The following is a 23,399-nucleotide window of genomic DNA, read 5'->3' as shown; positions in this document are numbered from 1 at the left end:
AAAGGTCTTCCTTCCATTGTTTCATCGCCCAAATGGCCGCTACGGCCGGAGCTGGGCCGATCCGAAGCCAGGGGCCAGGTGCTTCTTCCTGGTCTCCCATGTGGGTGCAGGGCCCAAGCACTTGGGCCATCCTCCACTGCCCTCCCGGGCCACAGCAAGAGCTGGACTGGAAGAAGAGCAACCGGGACTAGAACCCAGCGCCCATACAGGATGCCAGCACTGCAGCCAGAGGATTAATCAAGTGAGCCACAGCGCCGGCCCGTCCTGGTGCTTCAGCATTGGAAACCAGTGGCTAAAATGGGTCAAAAAGAATGATGCATTTTCAGGAAACTAAGTGAATGATTCAACGTTGGGGAAGGCAGAAATCTGGTAGGGCTCCTGAGACGTGTTTTGAATCTGGGTTGCAGGACATGGGATGCAATGGTTAATTTTAGGCATCAGCTTGACTGAACTAAGGAACACCTAGCAAGCTGGAAAAGCATTATTTGGGGTGTGTCTGTGAGGGTGTGTGCAAGGGAGCTTAGCTGGTGTGTCTGTGTAGAACAGGTGAGAAGACTTGGCCTCCCATGTGCAGGTGCCATCAATCTGCTGGGAACGTGGACAGAATACATAGAGCAGGGGCCGGCGCCATGGCTCACTAGGCTAATCCTCCACCTGCGGCGCTGGCACCCCAGGTTCTAGCCCAGGTTGGGGCACCGGATTCTGTCCCAGTTGTTCCTCTTCCAGTCCAGCTCTCTGCTGTGGCCCAGGAGTGCAGTGGAGGATGGCCCAGGTGCTTAGGCCCTGCACCCACATGGGAGACACGGAGGAAGCACCTGGCTCCTGGCTTTGGATCCGTGCAGCGGGCTGGCCGTAGCGGCCATTTGGAGGGTGAATCAACAGAAAAGGAAGACCGTCCTCTCTGTTTCTCTCTCTCTGTCTAACTCTGCCTGTCAAAAAAAAAAAAAAAAAAAAAAAGAATACATAGAGCAGGCTGGCTGATCCTCGCTCTCTGAGAGCTGGGAAAGGCTCCATCCCACCTTGGACATCAGAACTCGAGGCTGAAGCCCTGCGCTGGCGTTCAGGCATTCAGCCTCCTGTGACAACTACATCCTTGGTTCCCTGGTTCTTGGAGTGACTCGTGCTCCTGGCACTCCAGGGTCTCCAGCCTGCACGCCACCTGCCGTGGGACTTCTCGGATGCCATAACCATGGGGGCCAATGTCCCTAATAAATCCCCCTTCGTGTGTCTAGATCTTGTCGTTTCTCTCTCCCCCTGGAGGAACCTGACTTGTGCATTGGAGAAGACAGATTTCCTAGGAAACACTTTGACCTCAGCCTCTCCCCCCTAGATCTCAGCAGGGGCTGTTGTGGCATCTGGGTTCTGTGGTTGTATCTCCAGACTGACGCCTCCTGGACAGACAGTCCTCCCAGCCTGCCTGAAGAAGTGTGGGCACCCAGCTCCCGACACACCCAGCTTGTGAACGAACACCCAGGAGCAGCCTGCCCTTCTTCCATTCAACTCTCAAAACCCCGCTTGGGGTCCAGCTCCACCCAGAGGCCTCCGTCCAGAGCCTCTCCTTGGTCTGGTCTCCCCATGACCCACCACGGACTCAGCAAGAACTGAGGCTTCCACCTCCGCCATGACCCCCATTCTGCAGTCAACGTCTGGATTCCAAGAACTTGCTGGGGAGCTCCTAGGGCCTAAGGACACTCACAGACATGGGGCTCAGTACCCCCAGCTCCTCCTGTCCAGATCAGGGCTTGCCCACAGCTGACGCTCTCAGGGCATGCTGGGAGTTGTCATTGAACTCTTGGGAAATTTGTGGCATGAAAAAAACCAGGCATGGCTTTCAGGTTTTTTATTTTTTTCTGGCACCCAAATGAACTATCTGTTAACTCCATGAACTTGTTTGAAGGCCCCTTGTACATGAAGCAAAACCAGTGTTGGGTGCGATTGATGGCCGCTGTAGGTTTATCATCAGACTGGATTGGGAGCGTAAAATCAGAAGGGGCGCCTGGACCCAGGCCCGTGACTTCACTGATGAGCAGAGGCCTGGGTCAGTGGCTGCAGAGGAAGAGGCCTCCACAGCCCTGCGGGAGGGCCCTGGCACATAGGTGCGGGTGGAGAGCTGGGCCGGGACCTGGGACGACAGCATGAGGTGGGATTTGGCAGGTCCAGCTTGATTTTGCAGGTGCCAGTTTACTTGTACAACACTGCTCATTTTTCCCCGTCTTAAAAGGATTCCAGAGGGACGAGTGCCGTGGTACAGTGGGGTAGGCTACAGACTGCATGCCAGCATCCCATATTGTAGTGCTTGTTCAAGTCCTAGCTGCTCTGCTTCTGATCCAGCTCCCTGCTAAAAAGCAGGAAAAGCAGTGGAAGATGGCCCAAGTGCCACCCACATGGGAGACCTGGATGGAGTTCCAGGCTCTTGGCTTCGGCATGGCTGGGGGTACTGAGCCAGTGGATGGAAGGTCTCTCTCTGTTTCTCTCTCTCTGCCCATCACTCTGCCTTTCAAATAAATAAATAAATGTCAAAGAAAAGGATTCTGGAAATTTTATTCTCTTCATCAGTCATGCATAGGGCTGCAGGTTATACGTGACAAGGACCCAAATGTTCCCGGCGGATGTCCCTTGGCAAGCTGCCCTCTTAACCTTCATTCCAGGAGGACTTCAGGACACAAACATACAGGGGCGGGAAATGAAGGCAGCTCGCTTCCACTATGTACTCAAGACTCCACACACGGAAACCTTGTGAACAGAAGGCTTCCCTAAGTGGGTGCTGTCTGTTTACCTTCCTCCAGTCGCTGTGACTGTGGTAGGACCCCAGGGCAGTGGGTCCGCTGGTCACATTTCCCGGCCCGGTCACATTTCCCGGGTCATGGCTGTCTTTCCAAGCCTCAGGCTGCTCCTCCACTCTGACTTTGGGGCCAGCGAAGATCCTGGCTCCTTTGTATTCCTTTCTCTTCCCTTTCCTCTCTCCCAGTGCCCTTTCTCCAGCCCCTGAATTCCTCCCAACCCCCACCTCCTTTAAGAAACCTTCTCCTCTGATCTCCATGACAACAGGAGCACCCTGTCCAGTTATTTGCAGGGTTGCCAGTGACTGCATTTCCTGTCTTTCCCTATCAGCCTGCGGCTGCCTGTAGCAGGTGCACCGCCCCTCGATGGCAGAGTAAAGGCCAAGCGATGCAAAGCACGGTCCACAGAGGTGAGTGAATTAGAGCAGGCAGAAAACCACCACCCTGGCTGCTCCCAGCACTACCCTCCCCTGCCCACCACATGCAAATGGACTCGCTGTGTGCGCAGGATTCACCTGTGGAAATCTCTCTGGAAGTCTGTGTTTGCAGAAGCTTGCCTTATTGGGTCCGGCATGCAGGGTGAATCCACTGAAAAATGCACTCCCCCTTGAGAGCCCCTGGATTCACTTAAAACATCCCCCGTCCTCATTTCTCTTACAGTCCAAGAGCGGACAGCCGCCTGTTCACCTCTGTCCACTTCCTCCACGGCTGCCACACAGTCAGCCATCAGCCCCTGCAGCAAGTGAGGGCTAGCTCTGAACACACATGAACTGGGAGCCATTCTGTACGAAGCCCTGGGGATCGGGGATCCTGCAAGTGACTCAGCAACAAGAATGGGGCCGCTATAAGTGACTCAGCAACAAGAACAGTGCCATGGTTAGCAGATGGAAAGGAAAAGAGGAGGCGGCTTCTCCCACTGGGGCAGAGGGCTTGTCAGAGGAGGGGCCGCTTCTCTGAGTCTGCAGGGTGAGCAGCTCAGGGCTGAGGAGGGGAGCAGCTCAGAGTGATCCTTGGGTAATGCGTTTGTGGGGAGCATGGGGTGGGGGGGTTACAGTAGGAGCACTGATAAAGCTATGGAAGCACTAGACAGAAAGTATAATTGCTATGTGTTAATCAAAAAATGTTAAAATGGGGCCGGCTCCCTGGCGCAGTAGGTTAATCCTCCACCTGTGGCGCTGGTTCTAGTCCCGGCTACCTCTCTTCCAATCCAGCTCTCTGCCATGGGCTGGGAAAGCAGTAGAAGTTGGCCCAAGTCCTTGGGCCCCTGCACCCATGTGGGAGACCGGGAAGAAGCTCCTGGCTCCTGGCTTTGGATCGGCTCAGCTCCGGCCGTTGCAGCCATCTGGGGAGTGAACCAAAGGAAGGAAGACCTTTCTCTCTGTCTCTCCTTCTCACTGTCTGTAACTCTACCTCTCAAATAAATTTTTAAAAAATGTTAAAACATGTTTAAGGAAGTAGGAATGCTAACTAGCCCAATTTGATCATCACACGTAACGAACCACACATTCCACAAAAACGTACAACTCCAAAAAGAACGCCCAGAATCCGTGGGAGTGATTCTCAGAGTGTGGGACCCCTGTCTCCAGCATCAAAGGTCACACGGGAAATTGCTGGAGATGCAAGAGCCAGGCCCCACTCAGACTTTCTCAGTCAGAAACCAGTGCTGGGGGTGGAGCCCTAGATCCCTGCTTTAAAAAACCCTGCGGGGGACACTGGTGCACCCATCGTCCTTGGCACTGTCGGGGTCACTGAGTGACTTTAGATTGGCCTCCCCTGGACTATTTAGCTCAAAAGCAGCCATTGTATGTTCCCTTATTTTTCAGGTTAACAAACCCCTTTTCCTAGTCTCTTTGTAGAACAAATGAGAACGAATGCAAACAAAATTGTAAGACCTGTGTGGTCCAGTCTGTTGCCTGAGCACTGGTCCCACAAAGACCCAAAGAAATGGGTTTCTGGACAGAGCACTGGGAGGGCATCGCGGCTTGTGAGGAAGCAGCACCAGAGAAAGGACATTCTCACCGCGTCCCTCTCCTTAGAGCTGCACTGTACTTGACACCGTGTCTGTATCAAAGATCTGAGCATCAGGATATGCATAGACACACGACTCCCTGCCCCCAAGTTATTTGTAACCAAGGGGCTGGGATAGAACTTGTTTGCACTTTGTTTGAAAGGCAGACACACACACACACACACACAGATCTTCCATTTACTGGTTCACTCTCCAAATGCCAGCAATGGCTGGAGCTTGGCTGGGGCCACAGTCAGCAGCTGGGAATTCAACCTCGGTGTCCCTCCAGGAAGGCAGGAAGCCAATCACTTGATCCATCGCTGCTGCCTCCCAGGGTCTGAATTATTGGGGATCTGGAGTCAGGAGCTGGGGCTGGGATCCAACCCAGGTGCTCGGATGTGTGACACGGGGTCTTACCCGGAGTCTTAACCCCTAGGGTCAACGTCACCCCCTTGGTAGGTCGTCGAAGAAGAACTTCCCCTTATGTTTGCTGACAGTAAAAGTTCTAGAATAATAAAGAAAGGAGGCAAGGAGGTGGAGAGGCGCACGAGGAGACAAATGGAGTCCCAAGACCCCCATGTATGTTGGTGAGGACTGGCAGTGTGGTAGGGGTCCCTGGCCAGGACGCAAGGATGGGAATGGAGCTGCCCGGACCAGGGGGAGGCAGAGGGGGAGAGACAAGGGGGTTTTGTGGAGGGGTGGCCTGTGCCAGTCCCATGCAGGGGAGCAGTGGCCATAGGACCCTGCACTAAGCAGGCCAGTCCAGAAGAACCCAAAGAGACCAGGGTCCCATCCCCGGAAGGTTGCTTTTCACTTCACCATGGGAAAGATGCCCTGGGTGCTTTCATTCTATGTCTAAAGAGCCTATGGACAGGAAGTTACCTACGATGTCTTCCAATCAGGGATGGCTCTCTCCCGAAGCCGCCTCCCAGCCAGGGAAGCAGGGCTGGCAAGCGGCAGGCCTGGGCCAAATCCACTCGGCTGCTTGTTACTGTGCAGCCCTTGGTGAAAAATGGTTCTCCTGGCTGTTGTGCCTTTAATGTTCTTAAATGGTTGAAAAAAATCAAAAGAGGACGAGTATTTCATGACATGAGAAAACAATGTGACCTTCACATTTTGACGTCCCCCAAGTAAAGCTTTATGGGGTCATTCATGTCTGTACCAACCAGAGCTACTTTAGTGCTGCAATAGCAGAGTTGAGTAGCGAGGACAGAGACCAAATGGCCCAAAAAATCTTAACCATTTCCTCTTTAGCTCTTTTCAGACCCCTATGGGACTGCGCTGTGGACTGAACCAACGCGTAAGGTGGAATTCACTCTGCGGGCTGGAGCTGGAAGAGGGGACGAGGTGAGGAATGTTCCACAGACGTGAGTTTGCAGAAGCCAGGGTTTGGGCTCAGTGCTTGATGGAGTCAATTATCCTGCTTTGACGCTCACTTAGGTGGCAAAGTCCTAAAGTAGCTTCATTAGAAGAAGACAAGTTATGTCTGCATCAATAATTCAGGTCACCGACCTAATATCTGTCCTGGACACCCTTGTCCTGATTTAGCAGGAGAACGAGCTATTTACCACGGGCTTGTGCCTGCACTCGGGCCACGGAAGGCTTAGCCCAAACCGGAAGAATCTCAGGGCACTGACTCACATTGAGGAACCACCTGCAGGTTACTCTGTCTGCCATGCCAGGAGCATGCTAGAAGCACGCAGGCAAGGAGACCCCAGGGGACACTCTGGCTCTGTAATGGGGGGATATGTCCACACCCAGAGAGACCCCAGCTTCTCTGTAGGTCTGTGAGGGCAACAAAACACCTTCCCTGAATCAAATGTTCCCTTTCAGGGCATTCTTGCTGCTGAAAGTCAGAAAGGGGGACTGGCGTTGCGGCACAGCAGGTAAAGCTGCTACTGGCAATGCCGACATCTCATGTGGGTGTCGTCATGTCCCAGCTGCTCCACGTCCAATCCAGCTCCCTGCTATGGCCTGGGGAAAGCAGTGGAAGATGGCCCAAGTGCTTGGTCCTTGTTACTCACATGGGAGACGAGGATGAAGCTTCTGCTCCTGGTTTTGTTCTGGCCCAGCCTTGGCTGTTACAGCCATTGGCAGAGTGAACCAGGGGCTGGAAAATTGGTCTCTCTCTCTCTCTTACTCTCTCACTCTCTTCTACCCTCCCCCTCTCTCTGTAACTCTATCTTTCAAAATAAATAAATAAATCTTATTTTGTTATTTCTATAAAATAAATCTTATTTAATATTTGATTAAAACCTTATATTGATTTTTATTTGAGAGGCAGAATGACAGACAGAAATCAGCATTAGCAGGAAGCTGGAGTCAGGAGGCAAAGCCAGGAACTGAACTCGGGCACCTGGACCTTGGCCGCAGGTGTATTGACAGGTGTCTTACCCACTAAGCCAGATACCTGCCCCCAACATGGCTTCTAAGCATAGATGGTCACCAGCAGGGAATGCAAGAGTGATTATATCCTGTAGGAAGGTAAATTTATTTCCTGTATGTCTACGATCACTTAAAGCACAAAGGTCTTTTATCTTCCATCTCCATTTAAAATTTCCGAAGGACCATCCTAACAGGAAGAATCCATCACAGAAACTGAAGGAGTTAAAATGAGCTCTCAGAGCTTCTAATACAAAGAGGAGCTTAGTCTTTAGAAAACGACAGGAAGTCGTCTTGAACGAGAGCTCAGTGGCTCTGTCGCAGTGCGGTCAGAGGTGTGTCTGAATTAGTGTGATCAACTTGACAGCACACACGGTGCTTTCCCGCCCTGCCTTGAGGGACTCCAGACCCCCTGAGGGCATCAGACGTGCACAGGCACTTCCCTCACCCTGTCCTGGCCGGAGTCCTGCACGCAGCATGCCCTGGCCAGCTTTGTCCAGCCCCTGAGCAAACAATGTCCAGTTCTTTCCCTGCCTTTGGAGAAATGTCCATGACATTATTGGTGTGCACCCAAATCTTCATTGGATATGTGCTTTCCTTTCTCTTTCCTCTGACGTTTCAGTCTGACATTTCTACCCAGTTTACACTTATCCAGCTTACTGGATTTCTCTGAAAGGATGGATGGCGTCGGCAAGACGCCTTCCCGGCTGCGAAGGACACTTAGCAGTGGTGCACATTCACCTGCTCACTTGCTTGGTGAATGACACTGAATTAATTTCCAACACTCAGTGCTGTGTCCACTTTAACAATCTTCCCACTTGTTCTCTATGAAAAGTCAAAGTCAAGTCAGCATTGTGAGAACTTGCGAAGCTACCAGACCATCTTCTGAATGCTTTTCTAGTTATTACCCACTTACCTACTATTAGATTGTTTAAAATAACCTCTTTTGTTTAGCCAATTTCACCATCTTCACACTTACGGTGAGAAATCTGTTATCATAAATGGCAATGCTGAGTCACCAGGGGCTCAGGGGCCAAGGAGGGGGTGAAAGCCAGGGTGGTTATTCAAGCAGCACCTTGCATGCTGATCTCCGTTAACCTCCGTGGGCATCCAGTCAGCACTGTCAGCACGGTGAGATGTAGAGGAGAGAGCATGCCATCCAAATGTGCTTATTTGTCTGTGGCAAAGCAAAGGGCGCTGGAGTCGGAAATGGAGAAAAGGGTTCAAGTTTCCATAGTAAGAAGGGAAGGGGCTCACCCACGCTCATTTGTGTTAGGTGCTGTCATGGGAGTGGTAATTAATGTTCCTGAAGTCTAATTTGTCCTTTAATGTTGTGTTCTTGTTACGCACAACATTCTTGATGTCGATGTGCTTAATGTATGTTAATCCGACTTTATGCATAATGTAATGAAATATCGTCAAGTTATATTTTAAATATTCACTTTGTACTGCAAATATTACAAGAGTGCTCATTTATATTTTATATATGACATATATATGCATCTCTTAAGGCTTCATGCTTAAAATTGTGTGTAGTGTACTTAATACACAACTTAAGTCATTTTCAATATTATTCTGGGTATAAGTAATTCTTGTCCTGATGTTCCAACTTTAGAACTTGATCTGAATGCAAAGCATGACATTGATTATTAACTATAGACCTAAGCCTGGTCAACAATATGTCCAGAATATTCTGTAAATAGTCACAATGTCATGTCTCCATTTCAGAACTCTTATTTGCATGTCTGATAATACAAGGGAACTTCAAAAAGTTCATGAAAAAATGGAATTGAAAGGAAAGTTCATTTTGGTGTAAAATCTTGATATCCATGTATACAGATTTTTCAAAATTCATATTTCCATGAACTTTTGAAGATCCTTCATGTGACCTATAAGTCAAGGCAAAAATACAATCCTTGATTCCTAACATAGTAATAACCTAACAGTTTATAACCTCACACAGGAAACAGACACTGAATGCCTAGGGTTAAATATCTCATTGTATGCAGTTCCTCCAGGCTCCGTGTGCAGCTCTTAAGAGCCCATCTCAAAGCATCTCCAGCTTTGTGATGGCAGGTGGCATTGGCCCTAATCCTCAGTGCAAGTTCAAGTTAGCCATAGAGGTACGGCCTTTGTCACTGAGTTTTGATTCAAGAAATCCAGCGTCTGCTAAGAGCCCTGACCAACATCTCTTCCCAGCATTCCTGAACCCCAGACCTGAGCCCCAGACTCCTGGGGGCGTAGCAGCCTTTGCAGGGGATCGCTGACTCCGAGACAGAGTGGAAGATGGGACAGGAGTTTTAGGAGACAGACTAAAACTGGAACTGTCTGCAAAACCAATTAATTCTCTAGTTGTGTAGTCTTCAGGTTCTTTATCAAACACATCATCAGTAATCTCTAACTAATATTCTGATTTTTGAAGCAGAAGTAAAACATAAGTTATCTATATGATACAGTTACATTTCCTATGCATGCTTTTTTGTTTCTCAGAGTGTGAAGCAGGATCTAGATGATGAATCCTTATCATTTGCTTTGCTTTTGCTCCATCTAGAAGACTGCCATCGTCCCCTGAGTTACTATTAAAGCACAGCTTTGCCATTTTAACTTTCTCATCCCATGGCATTTAAGAGCTCATTCTGAGCCTCCACTGGTCCTTGGTCATCCACCTATGGACTTACATGTGTGGGGCGCAGATATGCCCATTTCTTAAAAAAAATATGACAAATCAGGGCCAGTGTAGTGGTGCGTGGGGTTAAGCTGTTGCTTGTGAATCCATACCATATGGAGATACCAGGAAGAGCCCCAGCTGCTCTGCTTCTGATCCAGCTCCCTGGTGATGTTTCTCGGAAGGCAGCGAAAGATGGCCCCCAAGTGCTGGGGTCCCTGCCACCCATGTGGTAACTAGGATGGAGTTCCTGATCCCTGGCTTTGGCCTGGCCCAACCCTGGCTGTTGTGGCCATTTGGGGAGTGAACCAGCAGATGGAAGACTTCTTTGTCTTTCAAATAAATAAGCAAATCTTGAAAAATAACAACAACAAACCCACACCACAAGTTAGAGCTCTACTGTTCTTTGCCTTTCAGTACGTTACAGAAGACGCCCACAAGTGAGGCAGTTGGTCTCTCTGGTAGAAAGATCTCAGAGTATCTTTCTGTGTTGGGGGTATTTCACCACAGCACGCACTAGACCCTCCCCCGTGTAGACTGCTGTCGGGATGCCCTAACAGCCAGGGGCCTCCCCCAGGGTGGTGTCTGAAGCATGTGACATGTCAGAGGCCATGTGACACGGGACACGTGCCCTACAGGCCTCTTCCTCCTCCACTCACGTCCCCACTCACCCACTCCTTCATTCCTTCACTCATTCATTCACGCGTGCTGCCTGTCCCCGTCACCGGAGGTCGGAGCTGAGGGACTCTGACTGCCCTTAAGGAGGCTGTAGCAGTGCAAAGGAGAGGCACGTGGTACAGAAGAGAAGCCAGGTGTCAGGAGCTTCCCTGCCGTCACCAGGAGCACTGGGTCGCACAGAGGGGGAGCTAGGAGCTCCACGTTGGAGATTTACCCCTCAGGACTGCACTGGAGAGCTGGGCATTCAGGGAGAGTGTGAGCAAGGGCAGAGTAGAAGATGGCACCTGCTGGCAGGTGTGGCTGGGGGCAGGGGGTGGCCCTGGCTCGGATGGACGTGTGCACCCCGGGCTTGGTGGCTTTGGGTGCCCTACAGGATGGGCCGTGAGCAACATCTGCAGGACGTGAAAAGTTTTAGATCTGAAACTCCTCCATGGTGAAGGTAATAACTAAAATGAAAACGGGGAAGTGGTTTCTTCTGCTGCATGGAAGGTGATGTGACAGTGGGCCTGCTTGGCCAATGACAGTTGCATTTGATGTCTGTCTCCAGCCATCAGTGTGTCCCTGACATTTAAGAGACAAGACATGAGTGAGAAGACCTACTACGCTCATTGCCTTCCTTTCTCCCTGGGTGAGAACACAGTGGAGATGATGAAGGAAGAGGAAACAGCACCCTCAATGAGAAATCCAGAACTGGAGTGGTAATACAACTGTCCTGTTCGGGCCCAATGGTAGCAGCTAAGACAGCTGTCTCAAGAGACCTGACTAATTCTCAAAGTAGCTCCACCCACCAGGCAAGTGCTGTGCCACTGGCATCAAGATGCTTGAGACAATGGTGTCCCACAGTTCTGGTTTGTGACCAGCTTGCACCAAACAATACAGCAATGCTGCTTCCTTCATAGAGAGTTCGCTCTGAAGGCCACGTCGGCTGAATGAGACAATGGGTGTAGGGATGCTATTGTCTACACTGTGGCTCAAGTTTGCTTCCTCTCCCAGACACTGGAGACACAAACACAATGCACACGCTGACCCACAGCTGGTCTGCACCTGCAGCCACGCTTGGGGAGAAGCCGACTCCACGGTCCCTGCCCCAGAGCTGCCTGTGAAGTGTCTGTCTTGAGGACAGAACAGTTAGGAGCACATCCAGGCCTTCTCCTCTCTCTCTGCCAGCTCAGCAGTGGCCATGCGAGAGAGACAGTCGGAAAACATCTCCACTGGGCTGAAGCTGGAGCGTGGGTCAGAGGTGTCAGCGCCACATCCATGGCGGGGTGGGGGTGCCAGTGCTTAGGGTCTCAACCAAGATCAGATAATTAAAAGATAAATGCAAGCAACATTATTCTCTGCAGATTCAGAATCTGCTGTGAAAGCATCAAAACATGGATATAAATACAGTCCTGTGTCTCATCATCAGGCTCTGGTCAATAAGGACCAGACACACAATGGTGGTTCCATGTGATGCTAGTGCCCAGCGATGCCATAGCTGTCTTAGCTGGTGTGAGCACACTCTCCAATGTTTGCACAAGAATGTCTGTATCACCTGAGCACACATCTCTCGGAACACACCCTGCCCTGCACTGGATTTTGAGAACAGGGATTTCAACCTGATTTTGAATAATAAAACATTATTGTCTTAGCATCGGAACCCTGCACGTGAGTGAAGGGCTCCCATTGTGGAAAAGGGACCAGGATGCAAGCCCTGGCTTTGCTTACCTTCCAGGTGACCCTGATGCTCTGAGACGAGATTGGCTCCAGGTGGACTTCCTGAGGTGGGCCGTCAGGAGCTGCAAGGACCAGAAACCCACAGGCAGGTGAGACAGGACCGGCAGAGCACAAGGACACCACACGGCCTCCTCCAGGACCCACACGTGCTCCCACACTCCGAGCAGAGCAGCAAAAGCAGTTTGGCACCATCAGTGTGTCCCACGTTTCTTCATGTTTCTCTGCTCTTTGGAGAGAGGAGTCTCGGCACCCCCCCCACACACACACTGCACCCCTCCCCATCACGCCTTTGGAAACTGGATTATTCAACCTCCAGTTTGAGCAACTGAAGGGGTAAATCAGGAAGCAGTGAAACTCAATGTCCTGTATGGGGCGCTGTCCATGGTGCCTGCTAAGAGCCTGCTCTTCCTCCTGAAGGCTGTGTTTATGGATATGGTGCTGGGGTTCCTTATGTGGCTCAGAGCTACTTGGTGCAAAGGGAGGGAGGGAGGGAAGGAGGAAGGAAGGAAGGAAAAGAGAAAGAAAGAAAGAAAGAAAGAAAGAAAGAAAGAAAGAAAGAAAGAAAGAAAGAAAGAAAGAAAGAAAGAAAGAAAGAAAAAAAGAAAGAAAGAAAGAAAGAAAGGAAGGAAGGAAGGAAGGAAGGAAGGAAGGAAGGAAGGAAGGAAGGAAGGAGAAACTCAAGTTTCCTCTGTACTGTATGCTTGTTCTATATGCTTTCCAATCAAAAATCCTATGAGCCAGGGGCTCTAGGCTGAGATGGAAGAATCGATGGTGGAGAGGAAAACCAATCATGCAGCTCACACCAACCCATTTCCAGTGGCTGTGCGGAGTCCGACAGTCACAGAGAGACGATTCCAGCTGCTCCCAGTTAGGGAAGGTCAGTGGGTGTTAGACACCTGTGCCGTACTAGGTACATAGTGTGGGAAGAAGAGATACTGACCCCTTCTGCCTCATTGTCCCTGATGTAACCAGAGCGGTCAGGGGCACATGGTGACGCAGGACACAACACAGCCAGCACCCGGGCATCCTCCTGGGAGCAGAGCCAAGCAGTCCCCTGACAGTCAGTTGGCAGAGGCACCTTCAGACTGGGAATGTTTGGATTGATGACGCCAACATCACTGCTGACCTGCAGCGGAATCATTGCTGTGAGCATGGCGACGCCAGTTGGCAGGAGAGTGAGCAGCGTGTGGGGAGGTCAGAAAGCAGAAGCAGTGACTGCAAACTGACTCTGAAAAGTTTGGAGTGGGGCTGGTGTTGTGGGGCAGTGGGTAAAGCTGCCACATTCCATATGGGCTCCAGTTCACGCCTAGGTTGTCCCAACCCCCTGCTAATGCCTAGGAAAAGCAGAGGAAGATGGCCCAAGAGTTTGGGCCCCTGACACCCATGTGGGAGACCTGGAAGAAGCTCCTGGCTTTGGCTTGTCTCAGCCCTGGCCATTGTGTTCATCTGGAGAGTGAACCAGTGGATGGAACATCTCTCTCTTTCTCTTTCTCTCTCTCTCTCTCCCTCTCTCCCTCTCCCTCTCTCCCTCCCTCCCTCTCTCCCTCTCTCCCTCTCTGTAACTTAGACTTTCAAACAGATAAATAAATCCTAAAAAAAGAAGAGTTTGGAGTAGCACGGAACACATGAAACCTTACAGATGAAGCACATCTTCGGGAACCCATGGGCAGGGCTAGGCGGGGTCCTTGTTGTCGAAGGAAGAGGGAGTTTTGAGGGGGAACTATGGTGCAGTCACATGGTTGCTGGGCGTTTGAATCTTTCTGCCCGAGTTCAGAACCTGGCTCTGTTAGCTGCTGTACAGTCTTACTTAACATTCCTGAGACTCAGTTTCCTTTTCTGTCTAATGGGACCATAGCGTTTATGTCCTAGGAATGTTATGAAACCAACGTGCTCAGTCAGCAGAAGGAGCTGTAGTGATACAAGTATCACTGGGTGTTTCCAACTAAAGGGAAGTGCAGGGGGAACTTTAAACAGTGAAGAAGAGGTAAAGGTGAGTGTCCTGGCTGAGACGGAAGCAGGGGACAAGGAGTGAGTGATGGACCTGGGAAAAGAGGCCCCTGGCATGGGCAGAAGCTGCGGTCAGGCTCCTTGGGGACTTGGTGGATAGAAGCAAGTTTCTCTTTTCTCGTCAAAATGCAGTCACCTATTCCAGGCTGCCCCAAGGATGTCAAAATCCTCAGATGCCCGAGTCCCTTATATGAAAGAGCTTAGTGTTTGCACATCAGTTATTCACATTCCCCATGTACGTAAATCTTTATCTATGAAAATCTACATGTATATCTATGTCTATGGGAAGGAGGGAGAGGGGAGAGAGAGACAGAGAGACAGAGACAGAGAGCCCCACAATGGCTAGGGCTGGGTCAGGCTGAAACCACGAGCCAGGAACTCAATCCAGGTCACTACTGACCCTGAGGGTCCACATTAGCAGGAAGCCAGAGTCAGGGGCGGAGCGAGATGCTCTGTGAGGTGTTCTGATGTGTGATGTGGGACACGGGCAGCTCACCCGACATCTTACCAGTAAACTAAATGTCTGCCCCTGACTCCAGGCTGCTTATAATACATAACACAAGGCAAGCAGCGGGCATGCAAATATCTGTAGAGTAGGGGAATTGGGACTAGAAAACCATTCTGGATATGTTCAGTACACACCCAGTTCTGTTTAAAAATCTATTATTCTTTCCCAACACAGTTGGTTGAATTTCTCGGTGTGGAATCCATAAATACCAAGGTCCAACCACAATAAGACAAAAAACAGACTAGAGAGCCGTGGCTTCAGAAAGGTCATGAAGGCTTGGAAAGCTGCTGGGGCCTGGGGAAGGGACTTAGCTGTGAAGGGTGCGCTCAGAGGAGCCAGCTTGCAAAGGCTTGGGCTTTTAGGAGATTCTGCCTTTGTGCGGGAAAACAGCTGGGCTGGAAGTGGGCAGAAGCAGTGACTGTGGGCATGGGGGATGGATGCTCTGTCGCAGCTCAGGGAGAAAAGGGGGCCCAGGACTGCCCCAATCTCAAGGAAGGGCAGGGGAGGCTGACTCCACAGATTGGGGCTGATGGCTCTGGGAGAGAATGACAAGGATGAAAGTCGAGAGACGAGGCCGATTTCCCAGGAAAGATCTATCTGTGTTTAGCAATACAGACGTGAAGGGACATGGGGTGGTGTGGCGTCTCCTGTCAGGGAGGCGGGAGCTTGCTCTGTGTTCCCGTCTGCACCCTTGTTGCCTGTCTTGCAGATGCCGCCCGTGATTCTGCCCGCTGGTTGCTGTCCTCATGGCCTCTGAGCTGGCAATGGCTCCTGTCTGGTCCCTAAACATTTCTTTCTTTTTTTTTTTTTTTTAATTTGTTTTTTTGACAGGCAGAGTGGACAGTGAGAGAGAGAGACAGAGAGAAAGGTCTTCCTTTTCCGTTGGTTCACCCCTCAATGGCTGCTGCAGCCAGTGCGCTGTAGCCAGCGCACCGCGCTGATCTGAAGCCAGGAACCAGGTGCTTCCTCCTGGTCTCCCATGGGGTGCAGGGCCCAAGGACCTGGGCCATCCTCCACTGCACTCCCGGGCCACAGCAGAGAGCTGTACTGGAAGAGGGGTAACCAGGACAGAATCTGGCACCCCAACCAGGACTAGAACCTGGTGTGCCGGCGCCGCAGGCAGAGGATTAGCCTATTGAGCCGTGGCGCTGGCTAAACATTTCTTCCAGTCTTTAATTTATCCCATTAACAGGCGTGGGCCCAGAGCTCACCACAAGCTTCTCACGTTCCACTCCCGGGACTGAGTTCTGCCTTCCTCTTGCTACTTGCTCCCCTCAGCCCCCTCGGGCCCAGCTCATCCAGCATCTTGGTGGAGTCCAAGTGCTCCAGGCTCTGGGCAGGTCCATGCATTGGCCCCCCAGTTTTCTTCTCCCTCCCCCAGGTGTTCTCTGGGACCCCCCATGGTGGGCCTGGGGACTGCACTAGATGTGCTGTCTGTCTGTCGTCTTCAATAGACACAGGCACTGAGCCCAGGGCAAGTCCTCCCTTTCCAAGGTGGTGATGCAACTCCCAGGGGCTGCAACCCCAGGCGAGCTCCCTACTCACCATCCTGATTCTCAAAGGTGCTGCTAGCTCTGAAGTCCACCCCAGAACACAGCCTGGGGAGGTGCTGGCGTTTGGCCAGTCGAGATCATTGCTGTAAAAGCTCACCAGCTAATTTCTGCTCACAGGATCAAGCCCCTCAGGCAGGAGTCCTTTGCCAGCAGACCCAGTGCAATCCCTGAGACCAAGGTCTCTCTCACACTGATCCTTCTGTGGTGAGAAGCAGGAGGGGCCCCCACGAGAAATCCCCAACGCTTGGTGCTCAACTGAATTTAGGACGCAGCCAATTGGTCTGGAGCCAGAGGTAGTGGTGCACTGTCATCTGAATCCTCTGGGTGTGTCTAAGTGTGTCTGAGAGTGTCTGGGCATGTCTGGGTGTGTCTAGCTATGTCTAGGCATGTCTGGCCATGTCTGGGCATGCCTCAGTGTGACCCTTTCCGGAGGGTGTCTAGGCATGTCTGGGTATGTCTGGGTGTGTCTAGGTGTGTCTGGGTGTGTCTAGGCATGTGTGGGTGTGTCTGGGCATGTGTGGGCGTGTCTGGGTGTGTCTGGGCATGTGTGGGCATGTCTGGGTATGTCTGGGTGTGTCTGGGCATGTCTAGGCATGTCTGGATGTGTCTGGGTTTGTCTGGGCATATCTGGGCGTATCTGGGTGTGTGTAGGCATGTCTAAGTGTGTCTAGGTGTGTCTGGGCGTGTCAGGGTGTGTCTGGGTGTGGCCTCAGTGTGACCCTCTCAGGAAGGTGTCTGGGTGTGTCTGGGTGTGTCTAGGTGTGTCTGGGTGTGTCTGGGTGTGTCAGGGTGTGTCTGGGCATGGCCTCAGTGCGACCCTCTCAGGAGGGTGGCAGGCAGTGTCACCGTGTTGACTTTCTTACAGAAGGGAGGATTCTTACATAACGAAGGGAGCATTCTGGTGTCCGCCATTTCTATCAGCAAACAGGAAGTCCCTGAGGCCAGCGTGAGTCACGGACAACTCACCTCTCCCACCTGACCTGGGATTTTGTGACAGTCCCCACTGCCGTCTCCAGGACAGACCTGACCCTCTCTACGGACCCTATACCTGCAGGGTTCAGCCTGCCAAGCCCCAGAGATTGTGAATAACTCACTGCTTGGTCTGCCCACGGCCTGAAGTGAAACATTCGGATTTCTCCTCTCTTACATGAACGGCTCAGGCACACAGCAAACCCAAGCAGGTGATCTACAAACACACATAACCAGCATCATTAGGAAGCTTTACTGTTTGCCTGGTTTTTCCAAAGGACACTAAATCCTCTGCTACATGTTTTTGACTTCTTTTATACTTTTAGTGCTTTCTTCATAGATCCTGAGTTGTAATTTTTTCATAGGTTTTTGTCTCATTGTAGATGGTTTTGGTAAAATTACAACCCAACGGCTGGTACTGTAGCATAGTGGGTAAAGCTGCCGCCTGTGACTCTGTTATCTCATATGGGTGCTGGTGTGTGTCCTGGCTCTCCATTCCAGGTCCAGCTCCCTGCTAATGGTCTGGGAAAGCAGTGGGAGATGGCCCAAGTCCTTGGGCCCCAGCCACCATGTGGGAGACCTGGATGAAGCTCCTGGCTCCTGGCTTTGGCCTGGCCCAGCACTGGCCATTATGGCCATCTGGGGAGTGAACCAGTGGATGGAAGACTTCTGTGTCTCTCCCTCTCTCTCTATAACTCTGACTTTCAAAATAAATATTTAAAAAAGAAATTACAACGCAAGGCAAATTGAATCCCTAATTCCAAAGACGTTGAGGACCAAGCATTAGCATGTCCATGTACTTAGCAACATGTGAAGACTGTTGACATTTGTCGTGTGAGAAAGGACTTCTACTTTCCTGTACTGAAGCCTTCATGTAAAACTGCCCCTTGCCCCGGAACATCCAACCTTTTCTGGGGAAGCAGCAGGCAAGAGGCTGAGACTAACGATGGACGTGACTTCCCAAAGTCAATGCTCTCTGCATCTCCACAGAAGCCCAAATCGCTTACTCTGTAAAGCAGCAGTAAGTATAGGCCATATTTACAATTTCTAAAATCTGTGCAAGGTAAAAGTCAAGGCAACATTTACTAACTCTGTGTGGCCGAAAATCCAGCCACGGCAGATACCTGGGTTACACTGCGGTTCCTCTCCCCTCCTGGACACTCAGGGGCTGCCAGGTGGCCCACATCTGCCTTCCTGAGCCAGCTCCTCCATGCCGGCTCCCAGCCCGGTGAGCCCCCTGCTGCCTGACAGCTGTGTGTGCCAGGAGGGAGAGGGCTCAAGCCTCAGTTCTCTACTTTACGCTCTCCCCTTTTGTGAATGTCTCGGCCTTGGCCAGCGTCCTGTGGCCTCATCGTTCATTGGATTGGGCTCAGTCGTCCCAGCGGAAGAATTCCCAGGTTTCCATCTCTGGTTTCCTTGCTGGGGAATGTATGGAGAACCTACCATGAGCCAGGTCCTAAACCAGCCAAGGGAACCTCCACGTTTTCTCCCGTATGTGGAAGCTCTTAAGTTTTTCTCTCTTGAAGTTGATCTAAGTTTGCAATAGTGACTACTGGAGAGGGAGAACGGTGAAGGAGGGCTGGAGGGAGGTTGGTGATGGGCTCCAACTGCAAGCTGACAGAATAACAGGCTCCAGGGTTGCTGCACAGAGGGGCGGCTGTGGCTGCCAAGTATTAGCGTCACCCGTAGGTAGCGACAAGTTCAGCAGAGGAGCTGGATCCCAGCATGGAGGGTTGAGGGTGGGGTGGGGTGGGGGTGGGAGGGGATGCTGACTGTCGGATTTTGTTTCTTCATTTCTGATGAATGTGTCTGTTGAAATGTCACACACTGGGCCCCATAATTGTGTATTAAATGTTGATCAGAAATTTTCAAGTATAAGGAAAAATGGGTAAAAAAGAGGATTTGGAAATTGCCCTGTGATTTTTACATCCATACATTCATCGTGGGTAGCAGTGGGTGGGTGAGAGGCCTGGTCTCTGTTGGACACAGGTGACTGAGACAGTGGTCAGTTGAAAAGAAAATAAAGCAAGGAAACAGATTTTCCAAGATGGGGACAGGCTGAGTTCATTTAATAGCTATTTATTTAAAAAACAACTCGTCCATTTAAACTACTAATTTAGCTTTATCATGCGCCACACACTGAGCTAGTTGCCTGGGGATTTGCAGTGAACAAAACAGGCAGCAATTCCCATCCCCACTGGGGTGTACGAACCAGAGGCCATTAACAAATCAACAAGTCACATGGGGATATGGACCATTTTTAAAAAGGAGAGGAGACCAAGTTTGCCAGAGTGGGCAGTGGGCTGAATGGAGCAGTCTGGATACGATTTATGGAGAAGATTATATTTGAGCAAAGAAAATTTGAAGTGGTAAGAGAGGAGAGAAGAACATTCTGGAACATTCCAAAGAGTTCTGGAATGTTCCAGAAAAGAAGTTCCTCCCTCAGCTCCAGCCCAGCACAGGGCAGGGCTGCCTCTCTGGAATGTGATGATGGAGTGCAGATCCGTTGGAAACCCAACTCTGTGTCGTGGTCCTCCCGTAATCCAGACCCACCGTCCTTGGTCGGCCATGAAGATTCAGTGGCTTTTCAAGGCTCTCGTGCATAATGGACTCTCCACACACCATGCACAGATTCATAATGAAATGATGGTGGGATCAGCCACCCCAAAGAGTCCCAAGGCACAAAGTGACAGGCGACCTCACGGGTGCAGCTGCTAATGGGGACGCTGGTCTCTGGTGAGGGTCAGCTGTGGCCTGGCACATGAGATGCACTCTGGCCCAGTAAGAGCTGATCTTGTTAACTGCGACAGTGTCTCCACTTACTCTCCCGACTTCCCTTCTTGGGTGGACTGTTGTTAGTGGGAGTTGAGGAGAGCAGGCCAAATGGTGTGATCTTTGCTAAATGGTTGTCCTCTGAGGTCAAGCATATTAGAGGGGACTAATAGCAGATTTGTGCCTTTTCATGCAAAAGCAAACTCGGCGTGGTGGCGCTGGGACAAGGCTATTTCAAGCATCAGGGAGGGTGCTGGTATCATTGTCACTGTGATGATTCTTTCTCCAGGAAGATTTGCAATGGGCCAACAGAATCCAAACCTCAGATTCCCAGGGTGGCAATGCCTACTTGTATGAGGGGCCAAAGGGTAAACCTCTCAGGCTTCACAGGCACATCTGGTCTCTGTCAACTTTTTAAGACATGAAAACTGTTCTCAGCTAGAGATTCGTACGTGAGACTTGGTCACAGGCTCTGGTTTGCTGATGTCTCCGTGAAAGGAAGGTGGGGGCCTGGGGTTGCTGGGGATGTGTGGCCAGCCCAAAGGGAGCCACTGGGTGACCCGTGTACCCCAGCTGGATGCTGCCAAACAAGGACTTGAGAGCAACTCAAAGTTTAGGTTTTAAGCACTGAGCAAGATTTTTTAAGAATTGCCATCTAATTCAAGAGATTCACACAACAGTGGCACACTCAAACCCAGCACAGCTCCGGGCGTGTGGCACCCTGGGCTGTGGTTCATGATCCAGGCCACGCTCAGGTTGGGGAGCCTGGCTCCCAGTGGTGCCGATGGTGCCAACTTCACTCGCTCCCCTCTCCCCACCTCCACCTCCCAGCTGCGCTTCTAGCTTCCTCTGCCTTTTTTGGGAAGCCCTTGTCTTAGGCTTCCGTCTGGAAGCTCTCACAAAGCCACAGACACAGAAATCCACATCCCACAGGAGTGAGTGTCAAGGTCAAGGTGCAGCCTCTGGCTCCTTCCACACAGCAGAGGGTAGACAGGCGTCCAGGGGCCTAGTCCACTGACCCCACTCATGAGAAGGCCACCCTCATGCGCTAACCACCCCCGCAGGACCCCTCCTACAACTATTGTGCTCGGGACTGGGTTTCAACATAAGAAAGTTGAGGGGACATGAACATTAGACCTTGCACATATATGACTTATGTTCATATATGTACTCACTCTCACACACACATACATAAGCATACACATACATATACTCAAACACACTCACTCATACACATACACATGCATGGACATACCCACTCACACACACATACATATACACATACACATATGTACATGCATACACAAATACACACATATACATACACACATACACATATGTACACGCATACACAATACACACATACACACATGCATGTACATACCCACTCTCTCACACATACACATATGTACACACATACTCATATGTACACACATATACATATGTACACACATACACACATATGTACACGCATATGCATACAAATATGCATATATACACACATACACACATGTGCACATATACAAAACACACATACACATACACATACACACATACACATGCATGTACATACCCACTCTCACACACATACACATATGTACACACATACACATACACACATGCACACATGTACATACATACACATACAAATACACACATACACAAATACACACATATACATACATACACACATACACAAATACACACATATACATACATACACATACACACACAAATGCATACACATACCCACTCTCACACACATACACACATAAACACACTCACACATACACACCTACATATGTACATGCCCACTCTGACATATGCACATAAACATTCACATACAACATGCACACATGCACACATAATACACCTACTTACACACTAACACACATTCACAATACACACATGAAAATGCACAGGTACACAGGTACACGCACATACACATACTCACACACGTACATACACACACATGTCCACTCTGATATATACACATAAACACACACATACTCACATGCATACATGCATACTAACACACACATTCACAATACACATATGATTATGCACAGGTACACAAGTGTACACACATATGCACATAAACACACATACATATACATATACATGTCCACTCTGCCATATACACATAAACATAGACATACACCACACACATGCATACACAATATGCATACATACACACATACACACATGGATGTGCACAGGTGTACACGTGCACACACATACATACACTCACACACACACTCTGTTCCCTGTTACACCCATTCCCAAGACAATCCTTTGAGCCACGTTTCTAAGTACCCATCCCACACATACGAGCAACCTGCCTATGCCAGACACACCAAGGAGATGCAGACCCGGGGAGCACAGAGCCCCTGAGGTTGACAGGACAGAGATGAGGATGTGGCCCAGTGCTGTAGTCTGGGGGAGGAGGCACTAACCCCAGGCAGGGGTGGGAAAGGGAGCACCCAGCGCGGGGTGGGCACCTCTGCTTTCCCAGAAAGAGTACAGAACAGGAGATCTAGAGCTTTGGGGGCCTTCCAGCCGGGGGAAGAGGCCCAGCATGCGGAGAGCAGCACAAGGCCATGGGAGCTCCCGGGGCAGTGAGGGGAGCCCCAGACCCAAACCCCTCACAGGCTCGCTTCCTCGCCAGGGGCCGGGGAGAGGGTCCAGAGGGTCCGCAGCTTCCTGGCGCTTCCTGCTGAGGATTCTCACTGTAGAGGGGAGACCGCAGATGGAAGGGAAGGGGGCGGCGGGGTGGAGCGAGCTCATTTCAGGTTGACGGCCCGTGGGCATCAGTGGCAGCAGCAGGTGCAGCCGCTGGGGCAATTCTGAGGAGGAGGGCCCAGGGCGGGGCTGTGGCATCCTGGCCCACGGACGTCACACCCCAAGCCTGAATCCCTGTCAGTTACACAGCCCTCTGCATCAAGCTCCATTCTGCAGCTCTGCTGGGCCCCAGTCTGCTCCCCTCATCACGTTTCCCCTGAATATGAAATGAGGCAGCTGTGGGCGGGGGGGCCGCCACAGCCAGCACCCTGGTAGACTCCAAGAGGCGGCTGCCCTACAGGGACTGGGCTCTGGGCCCATGCTGCTCACCCGGCCTCCTGGCTGGGGAGAGAGCCGCTGCCATGGCAACTGGCAGCTGCAGCTGGGGTCACCAGGACAGGGAATCAAAGGCAACAGCATCCAAGCGCAGTGGTGATGGGGACACGGCTGCAGGTGCTCAGCCGGGAAGACGCAGGCCCCGGGGGCCAGGGCCAGAGAGGAGCAGGTGGAGCGAGCGTGGCTGCAGCAGAGGGTGGAAGTTGGGGTAAAGCTGGGGGCTAACTTCCCCCCTCCGTCCAGC

General features: G+C 51.0%; 1 protein-coding gene across 1 annotated transcript in view; it reads right to left on the bottom strand.

Annotated features, from left to right (window-relative positions):
• The window catches only part of DSCAM (DS cell adhesion molecule), a 707,908-nt gene that overhangs the window by 111,631 nt on the left and 572,878 nt on the right, over positions 1–23,399 (bottom strand). Inside the window, exon 17 of the mRNA XM_062174789.1 lies at positions 12,221–12,291. Within this exon, the coding sequence (XP_062030773.1) occupies positions 12,221–12,291 (71 nt within the window). The remainder of the gene's footprint in view (positions 1–12,220; positions 12,292–23,399) is intronic.

The sequence above is a fragment of the Lepus europaeus genome, chromosome 2 (genome assembly GCF_033115175.1).
Source record: "Lepus europaeus isolate LE1 chromosome 2, mLepTim1.pri, whole genome shotgun sequence".
Classification (NCBI taxonomy): Eukaryota; Metazoa; Chordata; class Mammalia; order Lagomorpha; family Leporidae; genus Lepus; species Lepus europaeus.
This window is presented reverse-complemented; position numbering and strand designations above follow the sequence as displayed.